The sequence below is a fragment of the Stegodyphus dumicola genome, chromosome 5, assembly GCF_044657685.1.
Source record: "Stegodyphus dumicola isolate Sdum_Otavi_A_Nest chromosome 5, ASM4465768v1".
NCBI classification, from domain to species: Eukaryota; Metazoa; Arthropoda; class Arachnida; order Araneae; family Eresidae; genus Stegodyphus; species Stegodyphus dumicola.
Window position 1 is genome coordinate 14306150 of NC_140772.1, and position 27668 is coordinate 14333817.

The 27668-nt window shown below is 35.5% G+C and overlaps 1 protein-coding gene across 1 annotated transcript; it reads right to left on the reverse strand.

Annotated features, from left to right (window-relative positions):
• Positions 1-1620: 1620 nt before the first annotated feature.
• Positions 1621-26993, reverse strand: LOC118192055 (uncharacterized). The gene is made up of 7 exons (XM_035362947.2): positions 26760-26993; positions 21638-21779; positions 16692-16744; positions 13235-13348; positions 10876-10950; positions 6508-6555; positions 1621-2298 (listed from the first exon to the last, which is right to left on the reverse strand). The coding sequence occupies exons 2-7, from the start codon at positions 21774-21776 to the stop codon at positions 2242-2244; spliced, it is 486 nt and encodes a 161-aa protein (XP_035218838.1). The 5' UTR covers positions 21777-21779; positions 26760-26993; the 3' UTR covers positions 1621-2241.
• Between the last annotated feature and the right edge of the window lie 675 nt (positions 26994-27668).

The following is a 27668-nucleotide window of genomic DNA, read 5'->3' on the forward strand; positions in this document are numbered from 1 at the left end:
AGGAGGGTCATCCAGATCATTTTGTGTTCTCCTGCCCACACACAGCACTTAACAGCCTCAAGCAACCAGGAGCCAGATTCTGGCCAAATTGGTTCCAGAATCTACAAAGTAACGGAGTTGCCCAGCGGAAACTGAAAACAATAATTGACTACTGTACTAGCAATTACTCTTCTGACACTGGAAGATAGTAGTCATAAAAGTCTATATAAGCTAGTTCAATATGTCAGCAACAGAGTATGTGATATGTATGTACAATATGTAATTTTATATTTATGCTGTGCCATGTTTTCATACATAAAGTTTGTACTATATCTGAATGGTGTAATGTATCTGTACATGTTTATATCTTTTATTTATGGTACCTAATTTACACTAAGGATCACGCGTACCTCAACGGTATGCTTCTTGTAAACTTTAACTGTCATGATAACGTATATGTATGGGTGTATATATCAATATGAGTGAGAGTATGTATACTTTAATTTGTTTCGGAATATCTATGTATGTAAGTGTGTACTATATATCTGCATATGAGTTTGTATTTATATGTATATACATATATTTTGATTGTACTCTTCTTCAAGTGCCTTGTATGCACATGTATATATTTCTTTGTACATTGTTGTACTCTTCTTCAAGTGCCTTGTATGCACATGTATATATTTCTTTGTACATTGTTGTACTCTTCTTCAAGTGCCTTGTATGCACATGTATATATTTCTTTGTACATTGTTGTGCTCTTCTTCAAGTGCCTTGTATGCATATGTATATCTCTTTTTTGCATTTTATAAATGTCATCTGCTCAGCCGGGGCTGCCCAGGGCTGTGGCCTGGTAGCTAGTGGTTGACTCCCGAGTTGGTAACCAATTCTGCACGGATATATCTATACCTGGGTCGGAAGCCAACTCAGCGGTTTACCTTCCCTAACCACTATACCGTCTGGGCGACCTCATATGCTTTGCCATACTCAAATAACCTAACCAAGCTCCGGTTAGAATTACTGAGCCAGCTTAAAGTAAGATTTAGATTGTAAAGTCTTTTTCTACTATTCCAAACTTAACTTGAATTTGAGAGTTCCTATTTATTTGCTTCACCAGCAGTGATTGATTTTGTTGCCACAAGAAGGTGCAATTCTGTTCTACGTTCTGTTTAAATAAAAAGTTTTATTTATAACTCCCTGACTTTTTACTTACTTTCAGATTTAGTGATAATTTGCTTTACGTCTGAAAGAGTTTTAAACTCATTGTCAATTCAAGTAAAAATTATGATTTGTAATATTAACATCTTCAGAGAATAATGAAAAAACGTTGCATTTTTGTACCAGAATTTTATAAAAGAAAGTTATTTTATCTTTGCAGTCAATCTATATATTTGCCAACTTGATATCTTATGCTTCCATGTGAAGTAGCAAATACAGTTTTATTAGCCCAAAGAAGCGTTAGCTCAGAAGGATTGTTAATTTCGTTTTGGCATTTTGCGTCTATTCACTGTAAATATCCGTACAACTTTTCAAACTGTTGCCACCAAATATTATCGCCCTGTGTTATATTTAAAGAAATTAAATAACGAAGAATCTGCATAAATGTATGTTTGTTTCTCGCATTGTGATAAAACAACGGTACCTAAAGCCATCCAATTTTGAATAACGTAATCCTCCTTCGAATATGGGCATCTGGAAGCCTAAATTTGGAATTTGTTATATTATCAATTTCATATTTTGTAACACTTTAACGAATTTTTGATTAAGAAATTCACCGATTTCATATCTAGCAACGGCAACACTGTACGGGGGGGTGGAATATCCCCAGCGCGCGAAAGTGTGTATCGGAAATTCTAAAGATATGCTCATTTTGAAATTATTTTGCGACATTTCTATGGAATTGAATGTTATGGTTTAAGTGCGAAGAACATGATATTTAATACATAAAGATAACAGAGAAAGCGTTAAGAAAACGCCCCTTTGGGCGTAATGTAAAATCTGAAAGCTTTCTAGCTAGATTAATGTCTAATACTTTATTACTTCATTTACTTGTATTAATAAACGTTTTGAGGAGGCAGTATTAATGGAACTTTAATAACGCTGAATAACTTTAATGAAGCTTTGTAAATGACATAGTTTTGGACATTCTTGTGCTTACATTGAAAAGATAAGGAGAAAGAAAATCCTCCCTTTCCTATTTAGTAAATTTGTCTCAAATTTCTGTTCAGTTTTCAGGCGGAAATACAAAATTGCCCTTTTAATTCAGTCCAGAGAAGGTCCTAAGAAATATTTGAGCCAGCCTTCGTCTTTGAGCCTTTCCTAGGTGAAAAAAAAATAATAATAGTAATGCATTGAGTAATTAAATAATAATAGTAATAGTAATGCATAAATTATAATAAAATTGTAAATAATAAAAATTGTAAAATATAAAAAAATAATAATAGTAATGCATAAATTAATAATAGTAATGCATTGAGTCCGAGAAAGTAAGTTGCAAATGTACACCTTACACACAAACACACACACACACACACACACAAAAAAAAAAAAAAAAAAAAAAAAAAAAAATCTGAAATGTTTCAGATTTTAAATTACGTCCAAAGGAGCGTTTTTAAACATTTTGTGTGTTACCTTTCTTTATTAAATATCATGTTCCTCGCACTTAAACCATAAGATCCAGTGCAACAGCAATATCGCAAAATAGTTTTAAAACGAGCCTATCTTTAGAATTTCCGATACAGAGACTCACGCGCTGGAGATAAAAATGTTTTTTCTGCACAACGTTGCCATTGCTCGCTTTGAAATCCTTGAGTTTGTTAATCAAAAATTCGTCAAAGTTTTAAAAAATAGGAAATCGATCATAAAACAAATTTCAAATTTCAAATTTGGTCTTCCACATGCTCATATTCGTTGGAGGATTACGTTATTCAAAATTCGATGACTCTATGTACCGTTATCTTATGACAATGTGAGAAATATACATACATTTACGCAGATTTTCATTATTTAATTTCTTCAAATATAATGCAGGACATTTTATGGCAACAGTTTGAAAAGTGAACCGACATTTATGAGTCCGACACAAAATGCCAAAACGAAACTAATAGTCCTTCGGGATTCAAATCCCTTTGGACTAAAAAAACAAGACGCGAGACAGTTCTACAGGGTGATTGTTCGCAATCCACTTATTTAGTCATAAATACAACTTAAAATGCATTTATAACAAGGAAATTTTTAAATGAGATTGAAGTCAGATAACATCTCGTATGAATTGCTTCATATACTTTACTAGTAACAGCACCCGCAGAACCTTTTATACCTCATTTAAAAAAATATTTCTTCAAATAACATTAAGAAACACATTTGCATATTATTAATTCGCATATAACAACACCGTTGCCGGTAGAGAGCAATAGGTGCGCATCTCAGAAGATAAGACGCCATTCGCGATTGTGCTGTCACTCAGTGATGGGAGACTTCACGTATGCCGAAACAGCAGACATTCGTTGCGTGTATGGTCGTGCAAACGGTAACGCTGGAGCTGCGCTACGAATGTATCAAGCGCAGTTTCTGGAGAGACGAATGCCGAATCTCGAATGTTTGAGCGGTTAGGTCGTCAACTTAATAAAACCGATTTTTTCCATAGCACTAGACAGGATACTGGTCGACGAACTGAACGCAGTCCAAGATATGAAAAAGCCATCTTGAACACTGTGGCTGACAGACCTGAATCAAGTACAAGAGCTATTGCACAAAATGTAGGTATCAGTCAGCATATCATCTGGAGTGTGTTAAACGAAAATCTGTTATACTCTTTCCATTTTCAGCGAGTACAAGATTTACAGCGCTGTACAAGAAGTTCAAATACTCGCTGTACAAGAAGTACAGCGAGTATTTGAATCCCAAAGACTTTCCTTTGCGCCTGAGCTTCTGCCTGTGGCTTTTTCAGCAATTTGCAATGCAGCCGGACTTCACAGCTCATGTGTTATTTACAGATGAGACGAAATTTACCCGTGATGGTGTAAAAGTGCGCACAATTCTCATGAGTGGGCAGCTGAGAATCCGAACACGCCCCCACATGAATCTCAACAATCAGTGTGAATGTATGGGAGGGTATCATCCACTAAATTTTAATTGGTACATACCTACTGCCGCAGAGACTCAATGGCCAACGTTATCTTAATTTTCTGGAACAGATGTTACCAGAGCTGTTGCAAGATCTTGAGATTTCCATTCGTAACCGAATGTGGTTCCAGCATGATGAAGTGCCAGTCCAATTCCGCACAGATGTCCGCAATTACCTGAATGCCACTTTTCGGGTGAGATGGATTGTGCGTGGTGAACCAGTCCCTTGGCCACCCAAATTCCCGATTTATCGAACCTCGTTTACTTTTTCTAGAGTTTTCTGAAGAGTCTTGTTTATGCGACTCCAGTTGCCTCAGCTGAGGATCTCATTGCTCGAATATCAGTAGCTGCTGCATGTATGCGTGAAATACCTAGCATCTTTGCCAGTGTACGCCAGTCTCTCCATCGACCCTGTAAAGCATGTATCGCTGTTGGTGGATGGAATTTTCAACGGTTCTTGTAAACATCCTGTTTCAGTTGAAGTACAGACACCCTGTATTTATGACTAAATAAATGGATTGCAACCTGGGTTTCCTATGTGAATATTGTTCGTATCTTTGACCAGTACCTCCCTTCCCAAATCTGTATCATAAATTTGGAATCACCCTGCATATCTCCCGTCCTACTGGGCCAATTGGGAAAATTTAACTTGCGTTTTTCATGTCTCGAAAGAACGACTTGGGATATATATTATATTTATATATAGCATTGTTCTAACGCAGGTATTTTGACACAAAATCTGACCTTTTTCTGAAATAACACGCCGATTTTTTTTTTTTTTTCCTTTATTTCGATTCTACGACACAGATTATGCCAAAGATTCGTAAAAATCCCACGAGTAATTTTAAAAAATTAGCTCTCAAAATTTCAGCTTCTCAATGTTAATTGAGTTTGGTGTATATTTACTGATATCTCTCTCTTTTATTATTATTATTATTATTAAACTTACTTGATTCCTTCTTTCACAGCTCCAACTTTAGATTTAAACCATATAAAATGCCTAGATATTTTCTGATTTATTTTAAAATTTATATTTTTTAGTAATTTTTATAAATTTTCAGAAAAAAAATTTGAATAATGACCTATAAAGGCTTTGCCATCAACTTAAAGTAGATTTATTTTTAGGCATACCAGCAAAAAATTAAGAGTTTTTAATTCAAACTTTTCAAAGATACACATGAATTTATATATCGGTGCGTTTTGAAATTTGGCGTATTTGTTACAAGCGATAATAATGCCGAATATGCCTTACACACTTTGTTAAAAATTATTTCAAAGAGTGAAAGATGCATCTTTTTTTCCTGTCTTGCACAATGAAAAACGGGAAAGCAAAATAGGTTAACATAAAATAAAAATTTCACCAAGTCGATTATTCTTGGCGCAAACTGAAAAAAGTGCGCTAAGATAATTTTTTAAATTTCTGGATAAGTTTCTCACCAGATTTTTCAAAATTTAATACTTAGGCATAATTTGAGTTGTAGAATCGAAATATGGAAAAAGACAGATACGTCATTTAAAAAAAAAGTCTGATTTTGTGTCAAGTATTTACGTTAGAACAATGCTAAACATATGTTAACGTGAAAGACCGAAATTGGAGAATGTCGACTTTCACCGGAGAATATCAACATTCATCAAATACGTCGGTGAAAGACCGAATATTTCACTACATTCTTGTATATTCGGACTCTCACCGGTGTATGTCGACAATCACAGATATGCTCTGGTGAAAGTCGAAAAGAGAGGTCATAAAGTGCCATAATAGTTTAAGTTGTTGCAATAAATAAGATTTGAATCACATAATTTAGTAAGTTTTTTATGACTGTTATTTTATTTTCTCATTTAGAACGTACTGTATAATTTAGTAAGTTTTTAACTTCCATTATTTTCTTTTCTCATTTTGAATGTATTGTGTGTTTTAGGTTCTCATGTTCTTAAGTTCTTATTTCAAGTCTCAAGTGCGTTATTCGCGACTGAATTACGGAGAAGAAAATATAATATTGTTATATGTTCAACATTCACCATTAGTAGATGGTGAATGTCGACATTGACCGGTGTAAATCAGAAATAAGAGTATTTGGAAAATATTTCGGACATACACCAAGAGACTATGTGAATGTTGACATTACCGGTGAAAGTCGACATTCTCCAGATTTCGGTGTTTCACCGTAACATATGTACTAAGTGGCGCTTTCGAAATACAAAAAGGCAAGTTAAATTTCGTCAATCTACCCAGTATAACAAAAGCTATAGAAATCTTTTTTTTTTTTTTTTTTTTTTCTTCAGAATGTTCGGGTACAGGGTCAGTCCTGTCTTGCCAATTTCTACCTTGGCGCACGTTCGACTGACACTTCGAAGTTTCATAATGCAAAAAAATATATTAAATTATTCTAACAAGCATCTTACCACAAAAGCAAAACAATACTTGTCAAATTCTTCTATTTCATTTGGTGTCTGAAATGAGAAAAAGAAATCAAAGTTCTATTAAAATCTTTTACTTGAATTCTACTGTTATGTAGATTAAAGCACAGGACTACAAGCATAAGAAAGAATGTGCTTTTTGAAAAATTCGCTTTTAGCTTATTCATTCCACCGAAACCAGGTAGCACATCTGATGCGAATGAATATCTGTTAAATAATATTTAGAGAAGCTAATTTTACGTAAAAATAAAAAATAAACAATTTAATCCCTTTTAAAATGCAATTAAAGAGCTAAATGACTATTCCTAAACTCTTTTGTTGGCCTTCTTATATAATTGTGACAAAATCTCACGTTTGCTTTAAATCGTATGTAAACACATGTAATTCTCAATTTTACTTTAAATTATATTGTTACTTATTAATAATAGTAATAAACTCAATGTTTTGCTGCTGCATAACTCAATCACACACCTGAACATTATTTTTCAATTTCCTTTTAGCATTAATCCTATATCTCTTCCTTTTTCTTCTAGTTTCTTTTAATGTATGATAAGTAGACATAGTTAAAGTTCATAAAATTAACTAAGCAGCAACTTTGTATTTGGCGTAGATATAGGCAAGAACTAATCGATTTCAAGGGCAAATAGGTACAGGTTCCTTTTCATCAGGAGCAAAGAAATCTGCAAGACTGGAAAGCAACTGACGTGGAACGGTGTTTAAGACACCCGGGTGCCTAGATCCAGTGCCTTACCACGAACGATTAAAAATTTCAAAATAATGTACTTAATAATACGTTAAGAAATAAAATAACAAATTCGCATTATTGAAATTTTTTGAAAATATATTATAAATGTTAATTAATTAGTTGTAGGAGATTGTTCAGAAAGCTGATTAAGCCGAGAACGAAAAGTACTTAAGAGAAAAATGCAAGAGGTCTTAGTGGTAAAGTTTATACATATAATACACAATTTAAAAAGAATGCATGCAATAATAATACAGTAAAATAATGCAAATCAAGGAAGGTAAAATTATAAATAAAATGACATTAAATACTAATTAATCAATTATCACTCTGGGGTTAAATACGACAATGGAGCGCTTTTATGCTGTTCATCCAGAAAGTTATAGATCCAGAGATCAGGATAACTAAGTGTTCTTATTTTTGCATGAAATTTTCGTGCAAGATGGTATTGAAATGATCTTACTTGGACAATGCCAAGTTCTTCACGAATGACATTATAACGAAAGTGCCAGGTTGCTTTGGAGAACACAGTTCTGCGCAGTTTGAGCTTCCTTCTGACAAGAATATGCCCAAACTGGATAGACATAATATAACATGGGTCGCAACATGGATTTACAAATGAGTAACATGTTGTCAATAGATAGAACACTAGTTAAGGGGTACAGTTTATCTTTACGATCTCAAAACTTCTGGAGAATACACTCCATGCGGGCTCCAAGTGAGAGAATTAGTGAGGATCACTCCGAGATAAGGGACTTGATTAGCCCAGGACAGAATTGTTTCATATAACTGAAGATGCTGCTGAATGTTCTTTTTTCTGGTGAACATGTCTGCAGTGGTGTTGTCCATGTTGACTTCCATTTTCCATTTAATAAACCAGGCCTCTAGTGCAAGTATGTGGCTTTGTTAAATAACTGAACTAAGAAATGCGTTTTGTGCAAAGATCACTGTATCATCAGCATACATTGCAAGCTTGGTGTGATAGGAATGTCGTTCACATAAGTATTGAATAAAGTAGGGCCAAGTAAAGACCCCTGCGGTACGCCTGCTAAAATAGCATGGCGAGTTAACTGCATATCAGAAATCGGAACGACAAAATGTCTACCTGTTCGCTAGGATTTACTTACGTGTGTAATGTAATCTGGGAACTCCAGATTGTGTTTTTTGTAAATAAGTGCGTCCACCGAAACACGATTGAAAGCTTTGGCTATATTGACAAACCGTACTCTCAGGAATTTCTTTCGATGAGCATTTTCGCAAATTTTCCCATACGTAACGTGAATAAGATCCAGTTTCCATTATAAAATCCCCCATGAAGACATATTTTCCCTTAAGCGGATAGTTCTCGCTTGTTATGTCATAATCGAATAAATGAAAATGGATTTAAATACATGATTAAGCAGATTGTTGAAGCTGAGATACAGGAAAAGCAATTTAATTTTTTAATTTAGTCATTTAACTTATATTGAAATAAATACCATAATGGTTGAAATTAATGGTGAAATGTAACTATTTCCTTCTTCTTTCCGATTAACTCAAGAAAGAGAATGGGACTTTTAAATAGCATTCTCGCTAATTCCCGCCCCCAATAGTAGGCACTAGCCAATATAGGCGTTGCCCACTACTTAGGCCGGAAGAGGTGGTGACTTTATTATGGCGGCGCCTAATAAGTGGGCCACCGCTGCCTCCTATCAAAGGAACAGACAATTTACATCCATGCCTTCTCCGGGATTCAAACTTCCGTAAGGCAGTCAGAGTCATTAACCACTTTTCCGTCTGGGCGGCGCACTGTCGCTAGTTTTCACAAAGAAATCTAATGGCAGCTAGCCTACACAAAAGCTAAACTATACCCCTTAACTAGTGTTCTATCTATTGACAATATGTTACTCATTTGTAAATCCATGTTGCGACCCATGTTATATTATGTCTGTCCAGTTTGGGCATATTCTTGACAGAAGAAAGCTTAAACTGCACAGAACTGTGTTCTCCAAAGCAACCTGGCACTTTCGTTATAATGTCATTCGTGAAGAACTTGGCATTGTCCAAGTAAGATCATTTTAATACCATCTTAAAATGATAGGACTGTAAACTGATAGGACGCAGAAGCAACGATGTCCACATGGAAACTCTTAAAACTACGTTCAGTTGCCCGCTACTGGTTTTAATACAATATGATGACCTTTAGACAAACGGTTAACTAGATCCGGTTGTCAGTTATTTGCATGGCAGCTATGAGGTCTGGAAAAGATTGAAACTGTCGCTCCAGGAGTATTTGATTTTTGCATGGAAAAACAACTTAGCAGAACAATAAAGAGGGAAAGCAAGATTTCCACCAGATTTTGGTTGCTACTACAGTCAAATACCGAAAATCCACCGACCTGAAATCCGCGTTGCCTCTCAAAATAGTATAAACATTCAGTTTATAGGTCCCGGAAACCGCAACATTGAGTACGAAATATCGAAGAAAAATACTTACCAAATAATGACGTCATAATTACCGAATAATAATGAGTCATAACGGAAATACCAAATTATTGAGATCATGACAAAAGTCTTTTCCCCTCTAATCTGCATCGAGGTAGGAAAGCAGACGATTCACTCAACTCTTCCTTCAAGTTCACGATTCACGTTGTTGTATTTTCTTAGCTTTGTTGTGTGACGAGATTATTTAGTGCTGCCTTTTTTTATGCGGATATTTTGTGGATAAATTAAGAATATTTTAAATTTCAGCCCTTTTAATACAATGAAAGATAAGAAACGCACTCATGATTTTACTGCTTGCAACGTTGAAAAACGTAAACACGTCGCATTGACGGTAATGCAAAAAGTGCAAATTCTGGAAAAGATGGAGACAGTTGCTTCTCCTCGGTTTATAGCAGAATCGTATGGAATTGCGATACGATTGTGTATGATATACGGAAAAATAAAGAAAAGCTGTTGAAATTATACAGTAACATTCATTCTAACACCGGAATCCAAAACCGGAAATCTTTGTACGAGGCGAAATCGGCAAACCTCGATGCTGTGTACATAAAATACAATGAATAATATAATCAATTTATATATGTAATAATAATTTAATGCATATAATAAGTTATTGCAATAATGTATATAATAATTTAATTAAATGTATCTAATATGCCTTATTTATTTTGCACTTTTAGTCTGAATATTATGATTTATCTTTTCTGTCCTGAAATCCGCAAAATCCTAAAATCCGCACAACCTCTGGTCCCAAGCTTTGCGGATTCTGGACTTCTACTGTATTTTAAAACAAATTCCATTTTTAGGCGGGGCAAGTGCACCTCCCAGCAGCCAACCGGCTACGCCCATGGCAATAGCGTTCCATTAACTCTACGGCAAAAAGCCCTATTAAAATTGTGGTTCAATTTTTCTACCAAACGCACTTCTCTTCGCCACTCAGTGTCTACCACCGCAGAATATACCCATTTTCACCAATAGCGACATCTAATGACAGACATGAGGTAGGCAACTCAAGGGATCTTAGAATAAACTGTGCCAAGACCGATATTTCCCACTTATAGCAAGATCAGTTTCCAAATAAGTTTCCCGACACTTGAAAACTATTTCAACAGATGGAATTTTCTTACCAGTACAGTTCTGTGCAGAACAGTGCTATTCTTCTTCAGAAATTCTGCTGATACTCGCACCCTGCAATTAGCCAGCTATAACAGAAAAATATTAAAATTTGTATAATTCAAAATTAAATCATAATAGGGGTAAAATCGCACAAAAAGATTACAAAATAGCGTTTAAAATTGTGTGATCAGTAAGGAATATGCAGAAAATTTAATGAGTTGTTTGAAATGGATTTATGTAATGATTTATGTTGTGAAAAACTCGAGTTAGATATTGGGAAGATATTGTTGGTATACAGTGATGGGCATCATCAGTCACCAAAAGGGAGATAAACATTTCTGTTTAGATGAAAGATTTCTGTTTAGATGTAGTGAATACAATTTTCTTTTATTCTACTATAAAAGAAAATTGGATTCACTACACCTCAGTCCTTCATGCTGGTAAGAACAGTGTAGAAAATATCTTGCACAATGAGAACTTAAACTCTCTTCAAAATCATATCCATATATTGCAAAAGATCTAACTATTCACGTTCCTCGTTAAATATGTATTAAATCAATGTTTTTCGTTTGACATTTTCCATTTGATCTCTTTTGATTGCTGAAGAATACTATGGTGACACACCGTACTAACCAAGAAGACAAGGTAAGAAAATTGTTCTTTTTTCTTCCTTACACTACTTCTATACAAATTTACAATAAATATTACCTTTTGAATGTTCTGCGTCTTTTATGCTATTTTGCTCTGTGTTAATAAACTTTTCGTGCTTTACCATAATTTTTAAAAAGATATTACGAACTAAGGATGAAAAACGTTACAAAGAATTTCAAAGCTTTCTTAAAACCAACGAGGAATGAGGAATACTCAAATATATTAAACCGTGACTTGACTCCATACAATTTCTCAGAAAAAAAAAAAAGATTCATTCTAGAAGCTTCTAGAAGTGTGTGGGCAGCTATGTATATATCAGCTGCGATGGAATAGAGGATCTATTTAGTTTTTCGGTTCAGAGTCATGCAACTGTAATTGTTCAAGGTATAAAGAATAAAGATTATCGAGATCAATACCCTATCATGATACCAAGAATTAAAGGTACAAATCTTACCTTGTCAGAAGACCTTCTTCTTCTTCTAGTCCAAAAAGAAACCGGGATTATTTTTATTAACTGACTAGGTGTACCCGCCCGGCGTTGCCCGTGCATTTAGAAAATGCAGATAAGTGAATAGCGCAGGAATAGTAGTGTAGGACATGTAGACTGTCTCTCTCTCTTCCCCCCCCACAAGCTACAAAAAAGAAATGAATTGTAATTAATCGATTTAATGTATCGTCAAAACAGCAAACTAACGCTAGAATAAAGAAATCAATTGTTACAATCGAACGTTATTTGAAAACAAATATTAATATCAGTGAGTCAAAAAAACCGTGATTAATTAATTATAAATAATTTTTTTAAAATTTTTCTAATTCAAAAATCGAAAATCGGGCTTCGAGGTCTGGTGGCCAGCCCCTTTGTGCTTCCGTATAAAAAATTCCAGGTCCCTGCGTGCGATAGATTTGGCTGGAGAGCTCGGTCAGACAGACAGACAGACACATTACACTTGCTTTTATTATTATAGATGACAATCTACTCATAAAGGGCACTTCTAAAATATTAGCATACTTTAATTTACTACACATTACTAACTAATTATATACATAACGCACAGAAGAGACGTTTATAAGTTATATTTTCCTCATTACATTGCCTTTTACTAGTTCTATTAAAATTCTGGTTTCAAGGCGACGCGCATGCGCGAATCACGTTATGTGAATCGTTTGACAAGAGTTTCAACCAAAGACTTCATATAACAGTATATACCTCGTTGGTTTGAACAGCAATGATCTGCTCAATGGTTACTCTTTTAGACTTTACTAAATTGTTTGTCTTTTAATAATGTATCAATTTCTTCTAGCTCATCCGGTTTAGTAATTAAAGAGATTTCTACGAATCGTGGTACATAATAGATTACGTTATATGACAAGGAGGAAAAGATTAAGTTATATGAAAGAGTAAATAAGATATTTTAGGAATTTGGGGAAAGAGACATAGTTGGAATGATAGTATTACCCAGGTCATCGTTTAAAGAATCTAGTAAATGTATAGTAAACGTTTATGCATAAGGGTAGTCAGTGCCAGCGCTGAGCTTTTCGCCGCTCGGTGTAAACACTTCGATTCCTAGAATCTGCCGCCCAGTAACTTCCTAAAATTTTATAAATTTTGCCGCCCCTAAATTCTGCCGCCCGGCACGTCTGCACCTACCGCACATGCTCTGGCGTTGGCAAAGGTAGTAAACGTGTGTAATTAAGAATAAGGGAATAACAATACTTTACCTTTCTACCCACGGAAGTGCTCGTGTTAGGATTGCATGCATCTTCCAAGGCTTCTTTGACACTAGTTGATCTCAGGCCAGCTTCTGCAGCGCAAGGAAGGAAGTAGCTCATGTTCTGACCACCAGAAAATAAAAAATTGTGCTCGATTAAAATGAAATAGCTAGTATACAATACATAGTAAGTTATAAAATAACACGAAAAGAAATTACCAGACAATTATGGTGTTACAGAAATTAGCATATGTGTAAAATGAACAAATACGATGTGTCAGTTTGGTATAAGAAAATTACCTTCAGTTATGGAGTATGATCTCTCCTAGAAGCAATACTACGCATACAGCGAATGTGCGATGCTGTCAATTATGCAATCTATCAGTTCCGTAGGAAGTGACAGCCATTGCAAGCGTGGTAAGGGTCTGAAGAGGAGAACTGAGAGCAGCTATACGCCTGTTTGCTGATGAAGATAATCATCCACGATGCGAGCCTTTGGCGTCTAGCGTTGTCGTCCTGTAGCAGGGTATTATCACCTATTGCCCCCAGCATAAGGACGCACATAAGCATCAAGGATGCGTTCTCTGTAGGCCTGAGAATTCTTGGTTTCATTTGGAAAGACATGGAAGTCTGTGCGTCCATCCAAAGAGATACAACCACAAGCAGAAACACTGCCTCATCCGAATGCATCTCTTTCACGGATGTTTGATGGATGATAACGAGTTCCAGGTTGTCTCCAAATCAAATAACGCCTACTATCGCTTTGAAGGCTTAGCTTGGACTCATCCGTAAAGACAACAGCTCCCCATTGATCATCTGTGCAGTGGACATGTTGACGTGCCCACTTTAAACATTCCCTTCTATGACGTGACATGAGTGGTACGCAGATGGCTGGTCGCCTCGCGTACAGACCTTCTTTGTGAAGCCTTCTGTGCTCGGTTGACGTTGACACCAACCTTCCAGTGGCTGCAACAAGGGAGGAGCTGAGTTGAATTGGAGTTGAGGTTCTATTCTTTCGTGCACATAACAACAAATATTGGCGATCAGTGCTCGTCGTAGCGGCTGGCGGTTCTTGGTTGAAACTCCTGGATGCTGAATCTGTGATTAGAAATTGTCTCCAAAGTCTGTGAACTACATAGGGATTCATACTGGCCACTTTGACTGATTTTGTCCTGCCCCTAATCTCCCACTGCTTTCCATCTCAGTTATTCGGGCAAATGATGCCTGAAGATTGTTGTTACAAACTGGCTATCCCAGATTTCTTATCTCAGTATCACAGCGAAATTTGCAGGCTTGCTCTGCAACAAGCTTTTATACTCTTGCCATGACGTATTTCGATTGCAGCACCACTAATTTGCATACAGCAATTTTATTCAGTAGTTCTTTGATAATATTTTCAAATTTTAAAAGGATTGGCTTATTTTTGAAGAAGTTATCGCTATTTTTGTGATTTTTCCTTAATGTTTGGATGTACAATCACATAAGATTCTAGTCAATGGCATGTCCTATAATTCCAAACGAGAGTTGCTCGCAGAGATATCGCATGAGGAGCTGTCTACTATGTAACAAAATATTATAACGACGACGAACAAACATCATGTGAAAAGGCATAACAACTTTAAAACATCTGTTTATGTATGAAGTAAGATCGTCTTCTGCTGGTATATGCTTTGAGAGATTTCATTTCTAACAAAATTTTTTTTTTTTTCTGAATTATAATGAAAATCATTTTAAACAGACACCTTTCGATCACATAGGGAAAACTAGGGTAAGCAAAGTTTTCGTGCTAGACATAACTTTCCTTAGGCTTTCCCCTATTCCTTAGGTAATAGATGACATTTAAACGCTGCCAGCTTACGTTCAAAGTAAACTGCAAACGTTTTTCTTGAAGCTTTTTGGAACGTTCTACAATTTACTAATAATTGAGGTACGTGATATCGAGTTAATAATAGTTGCGTTTCTAAATGGATGGCACCCAGAGCGGCTACTGTTGTAATACTACGAGATAAATTAATAATTATGTATTTAAATTAACAACAGAGGTTTTCAACCCATGGTAAACAACCCATCAAAAGTTATCATGATTCTCAGAGTATTTGTTTTCGAGTTGCAGACAAATTACCAATATATCTTGCATTTTAACTTCCTTGTACGAAGTAAAAAGGAAGTATTGTAATCGCGAAAAGCTTCAGGCAGCAGATTTCAAAGAAAATATCCACTTTGACCGCTTTCGAATGCTATTTATCGATGTTTTTGCGTGATATCTGTACGTAAGGACAGAATAAAAGACTCTTTTCTTCCCCACCCCACAAAAAAAAAAAAAAAAAAAAAAAAAAAAAAAAAAAAAAAACTAAAAAACTGCTTTAAAATGAATTCTGAAGAGAATTTTTCGTGGCGTCTGTACGAACGTATGTACGTACGTATCTCGCATAACTCAAAAACGAGTAGCCTCAGAACGTTGAAATTTTGTATATAAGACTACTATAACATGCAGATGTGCACCTCGTATTTCGGTTTCAAACGGCCGAGCCAAACGTATATAAATATATTTATAAATATATCCACTCTGTTACCCGGCTCAGTTTCTTTACTCTTATATGTTTGTAAATTGTACATTTTTTGCTTTAAAAATGATTGAATTATGTTGTTCTTATCTTCCGGTTAAGCGTTTTATGCCTTTAGTAGATCTGTATGCAATAATTTTAGAATTATCAAGAATTTTAAAATTGTTTAAGTGCCACTAAGCCTAATTTGATGGCGGCCATTGCTCTTGTTTACATTTGAAACACCTGAGTAGCGGATTTGTTGCCAATCTAGAGAAACTTAGCTTCGCAACAACAAAGATAACGCCTTCATTTATTATTTAAATCATGCTTAATCCTTTCTGGAATTTTTTTGAGGAAATAAGCGTTTAAGATTTACTTCGTAATTTTTAATACAGATATTTTGAGTTTTTATGTATTTTTGCCTTGTCGCGAAGTGAAAACTGACGTTATTTAATAACTTTAATTATATATTATGTTGATATTCTCTACATGTTAAGATGTTTAGATACATACATTACTTTAAAATCTTAAATTTTAGAATTTTCTGTTTTAGGTTTAGCAGCTAAAAAATTCAAAACTACTTCTTCAAAATCAATTGTTTTCATGGGCTCCCTTTCAGTAGTCGAACACGAAAAGCAATGTCTATGTTATATAATAAGATTGCTCAGTTGAACGTAGCTCGTTGCAAACAGCAAAAAGGTTTGGGGGGGCGACAGGGGGTTAAGGAACTGTGTAATTAATATTGTTGTACAGTTCGGGATTTATAAACAGAGGTTTCATAGCACTAAATACACAAACTGTACATGATTTATACTAAATGTGGCAGTTCGACACTCTGTTTATCCTATTAACTTCTAGGTTTTAGACAAAATATTAAAGGAAAATTACAGTAATTAAAACAAGCAGAGAATATATACTCACAAGATAGCTCCATTTTGTAGTGCAGTCATAAAACATGCCACTCAGATAGCTGCCTAAAGTTAAAACAACATATGTGTATGAGTACAAACAAATTATTTTAATAGTAACCAGTTGTAGTTTCTATAATAGTCATCATAATAATACAATTAACATTCGTTTGGATTTATATAAGCGTGATAAAGATATTATCGAATGATTGCGGCAAAGAAATTATCGGTTTTAAACTTCACTTTTAAGTAAAGATCAAATTGATTAAACGTCGCTTACACTGTAAAGTTTGTTTTAATTAACACGTTTTTGCTTATGTAAAGTATATCCTACATGTCTTTTGTTCCAACTACTCCACCAGATTGTGTAAATGAGATGGTTTTAAACAGAATTTAGAATGTAAATTAAGAGAATGAGAAATGGAAACTCCAGCTGGTCTACAACAGATTCCTCTGTTTGAATCAATTTTGGGCAGTATTTTCCCGAGATGGTGAGTTACAATTTTGCTGTTGTATACTTAGTTCGTTAAATTTACCGAGCCTGGTCTAGAATATTATTTTAAACTTGGTGAAATATTCATCGTTTGAATTCTATGTTGTCTCTTATTTTGAGAAAAGTGGAACTCAGCTTGTGTTTAATTCATTTAGTACTGTATTGAAAACAACAATAAATTTTAGTTGATTTATTATTAAATATACATTTACTCATTAAATATACATTTACTACAATGTATATTTAATGTTATGGTACTTCAGTAAAGGCAGGGACGAAAACTCCTATTTCAGTTTACAAAGTTAGACTAATCTAAGTAAAAGTGAGTTTAACTTTGTAACATTTATATGGAATTATTACATTCGCCCGTGCATGCTCTCGTGGCGTACGTGGCAACACCATGAGTTTCCACTTAAGGGGGCTCAAACACCTTAAACCCCTTGTGATCTTCGAATATGTGACTGTTGCAAGAATTGGGGTATTTTATTTATTTTAAAAGCAATTATTTCCAACTTTTTACAGCTGACTACATAATATAGCTGCTTTCGGAACTAGTAACCAGAAAGTTTGTGTTGCCACAAATATTTTTGTAATTTAATCCGCTTTGTGACAAAATTTTTCGTCATGTTTCAACCATACTCGCATGACATTTTAAAAATGGCTAATTGGACATACTTGAAATTTGTTGGAATTCTTTATACGGACACTATCTTCTAACTGAACCCAAAATCTGATAAATATTTTAATATTAAAAAATTTTATGGACGAAAACATTACAGATTTTTTTAATGAAATACACTTTATAAACTCGACTCCAAATAAAATAAAAATTTAACATGAAATTCTTAGAACTTTTGGTTCACAGTAGCTTCCAAATGGTATAGAAGCTACATATTAAATATGGAATTAAATTATGCAACAGAATGTTATAAACTGTGCGCGCAAGGTGGAAACATGACGAAAGATTTTGTCACAAAGCGGATTAAATTATAAAAATATTTGTGGCAACACAAACTTTCTGATACTATTTCAGAACGCAGCTATATAATGCAGTCAGCTGTAAAATGTTGGAAGTAATTGCTTTTAAAATAAATAAGTTATCCCAATTCTTGCAACAGTCACATACGGAATGACGTTTTCCCCCAAACGGCAAACACTCTTTCGTTGCAGATGTCAAATTCGATAGAACTAAAATCCAGATATTGCTTATAATAAAGTTTCTTCTAATCTGGATATAAAAGTTTTAAAAGTCTATTTTGTTACGAAGGCCTAAGACATAAAAGCCATTAACCATTAACGGGTTTAAGCCCTAGCAATCAGGAAAGATAAAAGTTGCAAATGCATGAATAAGCAGCTGACTCAGCTATACCGTTGGCAGAATATGAGTTCATATTTGCTTCCCTGTGATTGGTCGGTTCTTGTACCACATTGACATAAAGCTGAACAATAACATTTAGACAAAATCCTTATACCAATTCATGTGACGTAACAAGGTATTTTGACTTAGCAACGAAATCCGTTTAGTACCCAATGTGACCGCAAAGTCCTCGTGTGAGCGCTTCTTAAGGCAGCTGATGCACAAAAATATTTGCGAAGATGTGGCCTGCGAAGAGCTGCACTCGCGACATTGAGAATGAACCTTGTGACCGGGGCCGGGGCCTCTACGGAATAGCGGTGCAGTTTCGTCCTCTCATCTGCTCGTCCCAAATAGGATGGCATCAAGCTGTTTGCATGCACGCCAATCATAATTAGGGATAGCTCTCAAAGAACTCATTTCGATCCTGACCCTGCAGAGGATAATTTACGCTAAATAACCAATTTATGACCTGGAACTTTATTATCCCATTTCCTTTTCGTTAGCTTTCACCAGGATGTAAATGAGTTAAGACTATTTAAATGCAAGCTTTTAAAATTTTTAAACAGTCAGCTTATGGCAACTACGCTCGAAGGAGTACTTTTCTTTCACCCAGCTCTGGAACAGTAGTTACCTATAATTAGCTATTTTGCTAGCCGAAATAAATCACACAATTTGAGCCAACGCTTAGTTAGGATCTTTTCATTTGCAGTGTCCTGCATGGAGCTAATTTAAAAACAAAGTTTAATGTTATGTTAACTGATATCCCGCAATTAGCGGAAATTTATAATCATAACTAATACATTTGTTCAAGGTTAAGCTTTCAATAAGAAGGTTTGTTGAAACCTCTTCAAGACTTCGTGGTTATTTACAGGAGCTCTAAATTATTTGCTTCTCTTGGTAAGCCTAAAGAATTTTAGTTAAGTACAAAGAGTTACCCTATCCTGGCGTTCAAGAAAAATTCCAGGAGGTGTGACATTTAGTCTGCCCACCTTCAGGTTGGTGAAACATCACCAAGTCCTGCGGAAGAATCTTCTTGCATATTGGACACCATGGAAGCGTCTATGAAGCCATCAGCTCTGATGGTAGAAAATCATTTTGACTTTTGATTGAAAATTCATTTTCTACTATACCTGGTACGGGAGAAATAAAAAGTCGCCATAGCAATGGCCACGCGGAGTGGTTAAGCGCTCAGTTTGTTCAAGGGCATCAGGAATAATTTGCATACAGGAAAACAAACATCATTCGCAAAGAAAAAAATGTGATGTGTACACCACATGACTTCCTTGTACGGAATATTAAATTATACGCATTTTTTCTTGCATTTCGTTTAAACTTATTGGATTGAATAAAGTCTACTTCGCCGACAGCACATAAACCATAATAGAATAAATGCATTCTTTAAAAATTCACTCTGTTTACCATAGCGACACTCTGGCGCTAGGTTCACTTAACAGTATTATATTTCGTTCATATTATAACTCAGAATGCACAAAATTTATATCATTTAAAGAATTATCTAATCGTTGTCACATGTTCTATTCAAATACTATAATAAAGCTAGACCGATGTATAAAAGAAATTAAGGAAAAAGAACAAAAAAGAAACAGTTTTCCACAGACGATTGAGTATTTTTCATTCAATTAATTCAGTTCTCACATCTCGACAAGGCAAAAATACATAAAACCTCAAAATATCTATATGAAAAATATCGAAGTAAATCCTAAACACTTATTTCCTCGAAAAAATTCCAGAAAGGATTAAACATGATTTAATTCGCAATAATAAATGAAGGCGTTATCTGTGTTGTTGCGAAGCTAAGTTTCTATGGATTGGCAACAAATCCACTATTCTGCTGTTTCAAATGTAAACAAGCAATGACCACCATCAAAAACATTATTAGGCTTAGCGGCACTTAAACAACTTTAAAATTGTTGATAATTCTAAAAATATTGTATATAGATTTACTAAAGGCATAAAAACCTTAACCGGAAGATAAGAACAACATAATTCAATCCTTTTCAAAGCAAAAAATGTACAATTTACAAACATATAAGAGTAAAGAAACTGAGATAACTGAGCCGGGTAACAGAGTGGATATATATATAAATATATTTATATACGTTTGGCGCGGCCGATTGCAACCAAAATACGAAGTGCACATCTACATGTTATAGTAGTCCTATATACTAAATTTCAACGTTCTGAGGCTACTCGTTTATGAGTTATGGGAGATACGTACGTACATACGTTCGTACAGACGCCACGAAAAATACTCTTCAGAATTTATATTAAAGCAGTTTTATAATTTTTTTTTTGGATGAAAAGAGTCTTTTATTCTGTCCTCACGTACAGATATCACGCAGAAACATCGTTAAATTGCATTTGAAATCGGTCAAAATGGATATTTTCGTTGAAATATGCTGCCTGAAACTTTTCGTGATTACAATACTTCCTTTTTACTTCATACAAGGAAGTAAAAAAAAAAAAAACTGATCTATAAATATTATTTGTAAAAAACTTAATGTCATTGGATTCAAACTCTTAAAAAAAACCCATTATAACTTTTTTTCTTATGGAGTCAACATGACAGACCTCAGCTGCTGTAACTGCTGTTATTGTATTCATTTTTCTTGTCCTTCTCGTACTTTTCGCAGACAGTTTTGCTTGACTATGATGCTTTCTTTCTTTATTTATTTAGTATGTGCTCCTCCATTGGGCACTACATGGAAAGGGAGGAATGCCCCGTGAAGGACTTTTTAAAGGAAACTGCCTCGTATCCATTTTAGACATTGGGGAGAAACCGCGAAAATCCCCATGCAGCCAGCCTGTTCGCCGGGATTCGAACCCAGGGCCGAAATACTATTGTTCAGTTACGGTCAGCCGCTAAGCCTAATATGATGCTTTGTAACAGCAATTTTCCACCATCTTGGGATAAACAAATTTAACTTTGTAAAGACTGGATCGGTTAATCTGCCTTTAGTTATTCGGGAGTTGACTGTAAGTAGTTCATAATCATGTGATTAAAGCGCTAGTTTAGCCATATAGTTTCAAATCCAACAAAAGTGAAAAAAATGTTCTTTTAAATAACAGTGATTACCTAATTACTTACAGAAATATTCTTTAGCTTCATCGATATCGAAATCATCGAAATCCTCTTCTGACATGGATGATGTTTCGTAAGACTCCCAGGAATCCTGAAGAAATGCAGTACCGAAGACAAGCACAAGGATAAACCATATTTTCAGCATTTACTGGAATGTGTAAGTACTTATTCAAAATATCATAATGCACGAGAAGAATTTAAGCTCTAATTCAATGAACAACTAAATTTATATTTAACACAGCACTCTAAATATGCGGACTGACCGGAAGCTTGTTCAGATGTCTTAAAAAGTTGGTTATATGCTACAGATTATGCACATATTTTCAGTAATGAAAACGGTGGAATTTTATGTATTATATCTTGTTTGATAAAAAAGTACATAATTAAATAATTTCATATTATTGTGTATTATGGTTTCGTACCGATCTGCTTAAATAGGCCAGATGAATAGGAAGATTTGAGATTTTATTGAAAGAAAGAATAACTCTTACAGCAAAATAAACGATAGTAAATAGCCCACGGAGAATAAAATAGAATGAAATTCTTCTTAATATGCGAGGAATGCAGCAAATCAACCAAATCATTTGTTGACCAAACCCCAAATCAGCAGTCACCTAACAAAAGTTCAACAAAATAAACATATTAAGACGTTCGATCCAACTAACTCACGGATACTTTATAAGGTATTTCTCCCACTTTCCTAGCGTGCCTTCGTGGTGTAACGGTAGCACGCTGGGCCGGTATTCCAGAGGTCCGTGGTTCGATTCCCGGCGAAGGCAGTTGCATATTTTTCATCTTTTCTGCTTCCAATATTCCCTATTGACTACAAGTGGCCCCCGAACTAAAAGGGTTGTGGATGATGATTCTCCGCATCCAGGATTTGGCGATTAGGACCCCTAAAACCCTAGTCGCCCTTTAAAAAGAGGAGTATATAAGGTATTTCTCCCACTTCCCTAGCGTGCCTTTGTGGTGTAACGGTAGCACGCTGGGCCGGTATTCCAGAGGTCTGTGGTTCGATTCCTGGCGAAGTCGGTTGCATATTTTTCATCTTTTCTGCTTCCAATTAACCTAATTATTCTACAACTTGTGTTTTTCCTCTGGCGTTCCGCTTGGGATAAGTACAGGTATAATTGAGTGGGACACCAGAATTTCACCTTAGGTTGTGCAGGTATAGTCCCAACGCGCACAAACTATATAACTCCTCCCCAGGTTTGAGGGATAACACCCCTGGGGATTGTCCGAGTATCTGACACCTTTCTTCTTCTACCACCAACCACTTCTACAGGACTTTCGGCTCTCCATGTATTTTGAGTGCTCCCTTAGTGTACAGACACTATACACTTACAAACATCCATGTCTTCATCGGGATTCTTCGGACCAACAGTACAGCTGTTAGCTCCAACCTTTTAGTACATTCGGAAAAGACGCCACTTTCCTACCTGAAAAAGATAGCAATGGAGAAAATCATGGAATCATGGAAAGCTCGCTGGGACAAATCATCATCAGGAAGAAGAACTCACGAGTTCTTTTCAAAAGTTAACCATGAACTGAAAGTGCCCAACAGTTTTTCACGTGGTACTTCACAGACCATGGGCTTTCCCCAAAATATCTGAAGCGTTTTTTAGCTGGTTACTTCGGAACTTTGCCAGTGGGGAGAGATAGAAGGTCCTGATTGCTACTTTTTCAACTGCAATAGCATAGCCGACTACTACCAACAGGCCTCGAAGGCACATGACAACAGGCCCTTGACAGCTCGGATGAACCTGTATTGGGTAAAACAGGGGATTTGGCTGGAGGGGGGGGAAGAGTCAAGCAAATGGCAAGTATAAGATCAGGTGACTCTGAGCAGCCAATCTGAAATGATTGCTCAGTCAACAGCAACAAAGTATTGAAATATGACTCATGACTGCTCATAGCTTCCGACTTATAGTGTTCTTTAAAAGGGAAAGTAAGCGCTTCTTGAAACTTCCAGAAAAATTTCTTCAAAGCTTTCGCAAAGTACGCTTTCTATAAACTTGCAGAATGTTGTCAAGTTGGAAAAAAAAATCGCCAAGTATAACCAACTTAGCGACAAAAACTGTAGGCAAGACTTGTGCAATTCTCAAGTTTTATTTCAGCAATCCTCACAATTCAAACGACATTCGACTCAATAGATCTACAGCATAACACATGAAATAAATAGTTGAAATGCAATAAGAGGTCACAAATTTGAGATTAAATAAACTGTACAAAATAAATGAACAAGAAATTAGTATATGACGTGCACAAATTAAATAAATAAGCAAATAAAAACAAATGTATAACAGAAAAGAAATACGTAAAACTATACTATAAGCAAACAAATACAAACATTTACTTAAGTTATAAGAATGCTCAAGCAAAAAATAAAAATAAAAATAAACACCAGCGGCCTAATGTCGCTGAACTCTGGTAGCTCGACCTAGGTTCAATTACAGGAGAACGGAGATGGCTGCCTGGGCGATTTTGTGGTTTTCATTATGTGCAATGTACTAGATACGAGCCAATATCCCTTAAAAAGTTCTTCACGAAGGCATCTCTGCCATTAGGCAGATAATCCTCGCATGCTTTGCCGTCATCGAATAAACCAAACCAAACCAAACCAGAAAAAAACTTTATTACAGGGTTAAGAATTAAAAACAATAATAGGCCTAAATATACAGCATCTAACTGCTTCTTCATTAATTGTCGAAGTGTACAGATTAACCGAACTTTTCAAAAGAATCTCTCTCTCTATATATATATATACACATATGGATATAAATTAATGCAATGGCTTTTTTATAAAATATGTACAATATTATATCATTTTTTCATGTTTGTTAAACCAGAGTTTATCAATTTATGCTTCGGGGGCAACAAGTGGTTCTCGAAACCTTATAGACCTCCTAGATTTCTAAAAAAGACAAAAATTAAAATTCATATTGTTACGTTTTTCTTTGTTCTGACACCAGTTGTTACGTTATATTCTTCCTTCACGTTCGTACGGGGTTCGTAGATTTGGAGTGAATAACGACGACACTTGATGAAGTATCGAAACACACTTTATTTGACCAATATTAATCAGGACAGCTCCAAAATCACGTTTTACAGTCGTCGAAGATCTACTATAAACACGCTGGAAGAATCAGCGACACAGCCTTCATATTGTCAGGCAATAACGGTAGAGGCAGCTTCTTGCAAAGCACCCGACTCTGCTTTCCGGAGTACAGCTCCCGACTCTGCTTGGTAATTCTCGGAACTCCACGTGATCTCGAGACTCTCCACGCTAGAACTTGCGATGCACTAACCGCGATACACTACGAGACTCTTTCGGTGCACTCGACGACCCACTCGGCACTCGCTGCCCGGCTGTCAACTCTATCGACTAGCAGGGATTGACTCGCTAGACGAGACACCAACTCGATACTAAAACTAACTCGCACTCTAGACGAGACACACACACTCGCCCTCTCGCCGAGGCTCACTCTCCCGATACTAATTCTTCGCGTACCAGCAGGGTTTATATAGTTTTTGGCTGGTGTTCGAGAACATTCTGGCCTAAACCGGTAAGAATTCGTTCCAGAAGGTTCTCCATCCGTCCATGGCATATCGCCAATTTTGTCGCCAAATGGGCGATTTTTCACCAACTATGGCAACCTTACCTTCCCTTGCCATTTTATGGCAATCTTAAAACTGCTTTGCGTGGAAGCCATCTGCACATTTCGTAACAATATTAACTGCATGTACCACGTTAGCTAAAAGTAACACAGTCTGGAAATTACCCTAGAAATTCTCTAGGACTTTTTCCCTCAAGACTAATATTTTACTAAATGTATTATAAGATATTTCTCCTGCCTTCTTGGCTTGCCTTCCTGGTGTGATAGTCTGCACGCTAGGCGCGTATTCCAGAGGTCCGTGGTTCGATTCCCGGCGAAGGCGTTGCTAATTTTTCATCTTGCCTGCTTCCAAAAAATACCTGATGTCTCTGCAGTGGCGCCCGATCTAAAAGGGTTGTGGATGATGATTCTCCTTACCCAGGGAGTAGCGACTGCGTCCCCTAAAATCCCCAGTCGCCCTGTAAAAGGAGGAGTATATAAGGTATTTCTCCCTCCTTCTTGACATGCCTTCGTGATGTGGTGGTCTGCACGCTCGGCGCGTATTTCAGAGGTCTGCGGTTCGATTCTCGGCGAAAGCGTTTGCTAATCTTTCATCTCTCCTGCTTCCAAAAAAATATTTAGTGTCTCTACAGTATGATCAGTTATCTTACCTAGGAACTTTTCATTCTAGCTTTAGCAACAAAAGAGGGATTTAAAGCACTATAAATGATGTGTTTTTTACCAGCATACATCCAAACACAGAACAGCTTTGAAAGAATCGGCAAGTTCGTCTCATGAAAATCAGTATCAACGTTTATTCAAATTTTAATGCCTAAGATAAAGATTATCCAGACTCTAATAGACCTGAATTGTTAAAAACAAATCTAAGTTTTTTTTTTTGATTAAATTAATAAATGCTTAATACCAATAAAAAAACTAAAAGAATTTTAATTTATTGCATTTCAAAACATTTTACCACTAACATATGCTTAAAAAAATTGCTGTCGAAGAGGGCAAGAATAAGAAAACCGCAGAACATTCTCATTTATTAAAGTGGTCCTCATTTGAAAAAAATTTAAGAAACACTGATTTAAACCAATGAAAAATAAAAAAGATGCAAATAAATCAACAACAATCTTATTTGTCACAGAAAGAAGAGAAGGATTTTCGGTCATTTGGGTTAGGTAAAATCAAGTCAATCCATTAAGGCAAAGCCCACCAGGGGAGGGGGAAAGAATGCCTTTGCGAAGGGTCGTAGTCATGTTACTTATGAGAAAAGTCGGGACATAACCATAGAGTCATCTCATTCACTTTGATTGAAACCTGGATCGAACTAGCAGCTTTTAGTAATCTTCTCCGTTCGGCCATAGGCGAGTTTCGTATTTCTTGAGTTCCGGTTGCTACAATTTGGATCATTGAAATTTTACTAAATCTTCTATTCTAATTTGAGAGATACCGTCGCTAAATTCACACTAGTTTGTTACTTTTAACGCGATATTCAAGTAAACAAATTAATAAAATCTTTTACATACGTGTTCTTCAAGTGACGCTTCTAAAAACAGCCACGCAGAGGAAATGCCACAGTACTTTTATTGACTCCTAGCTAATTTCTAACAGAGCTCAAACTGGGTTTCAAACTGAGGTTTTATTGTAGGGTCTTTGGAACGAGGAAGTAATACAGCAGCTCGTGCGTGATCATTTAATTCAGCAGCTGTTACACAATATAAGATACAAAATTTCATAGCCTATTGTGGTAAGAATTTAGTTTTCCTTATTTGTGATACACCCAGAAGCTCTTTTCTTTATTTCATCTGCACTAGACGGAAATGTAAAAATTATATCTCATTCTGCAACCAAAACAGTTTCAATAAGTTTTGAATCGAGTAAGAATTCAACATCTGATGAAACAATATGCGGAAATGCATAAGTGTATGCGAATTTATAATCAACTTCTGATTTTTACAGAAAATTTACAGAAAAATACCTTTAACAATTTACCCGCATTTTCAAGCAGTTTAATCTGGAGAATAAATTCATTTAATTAAATTATGTAAAATATTTTATTAATTTTATTAATATTAAGTGAATTAAATCAATATTAGAAACAATATGCTGCTACAATGCTTTTAAAAAGTTTTGTGATTTTGCTGAAACATCGGGAACTAATACAGCCATCAAATTTTGAATAATGTAATCCTCCACCCGAATATGGATACTTGGAAACCCGAATTTTTAATTTCGAATTTTTTTTTATTGTGTATTTCACATTTTGTAAAAATTTAACGAATTTTTGATTGACCAAATCAATGATTTCCAAGCGAGCAACGGCAATACTGCACGGGAAAACATTTTTATCTCCAGCGCGCAAGGATGTCTATCGGAAATTATAAAGATATGCTTTTTATAAATATTATATTGTGCATTTCAAATTTTGTAAACTT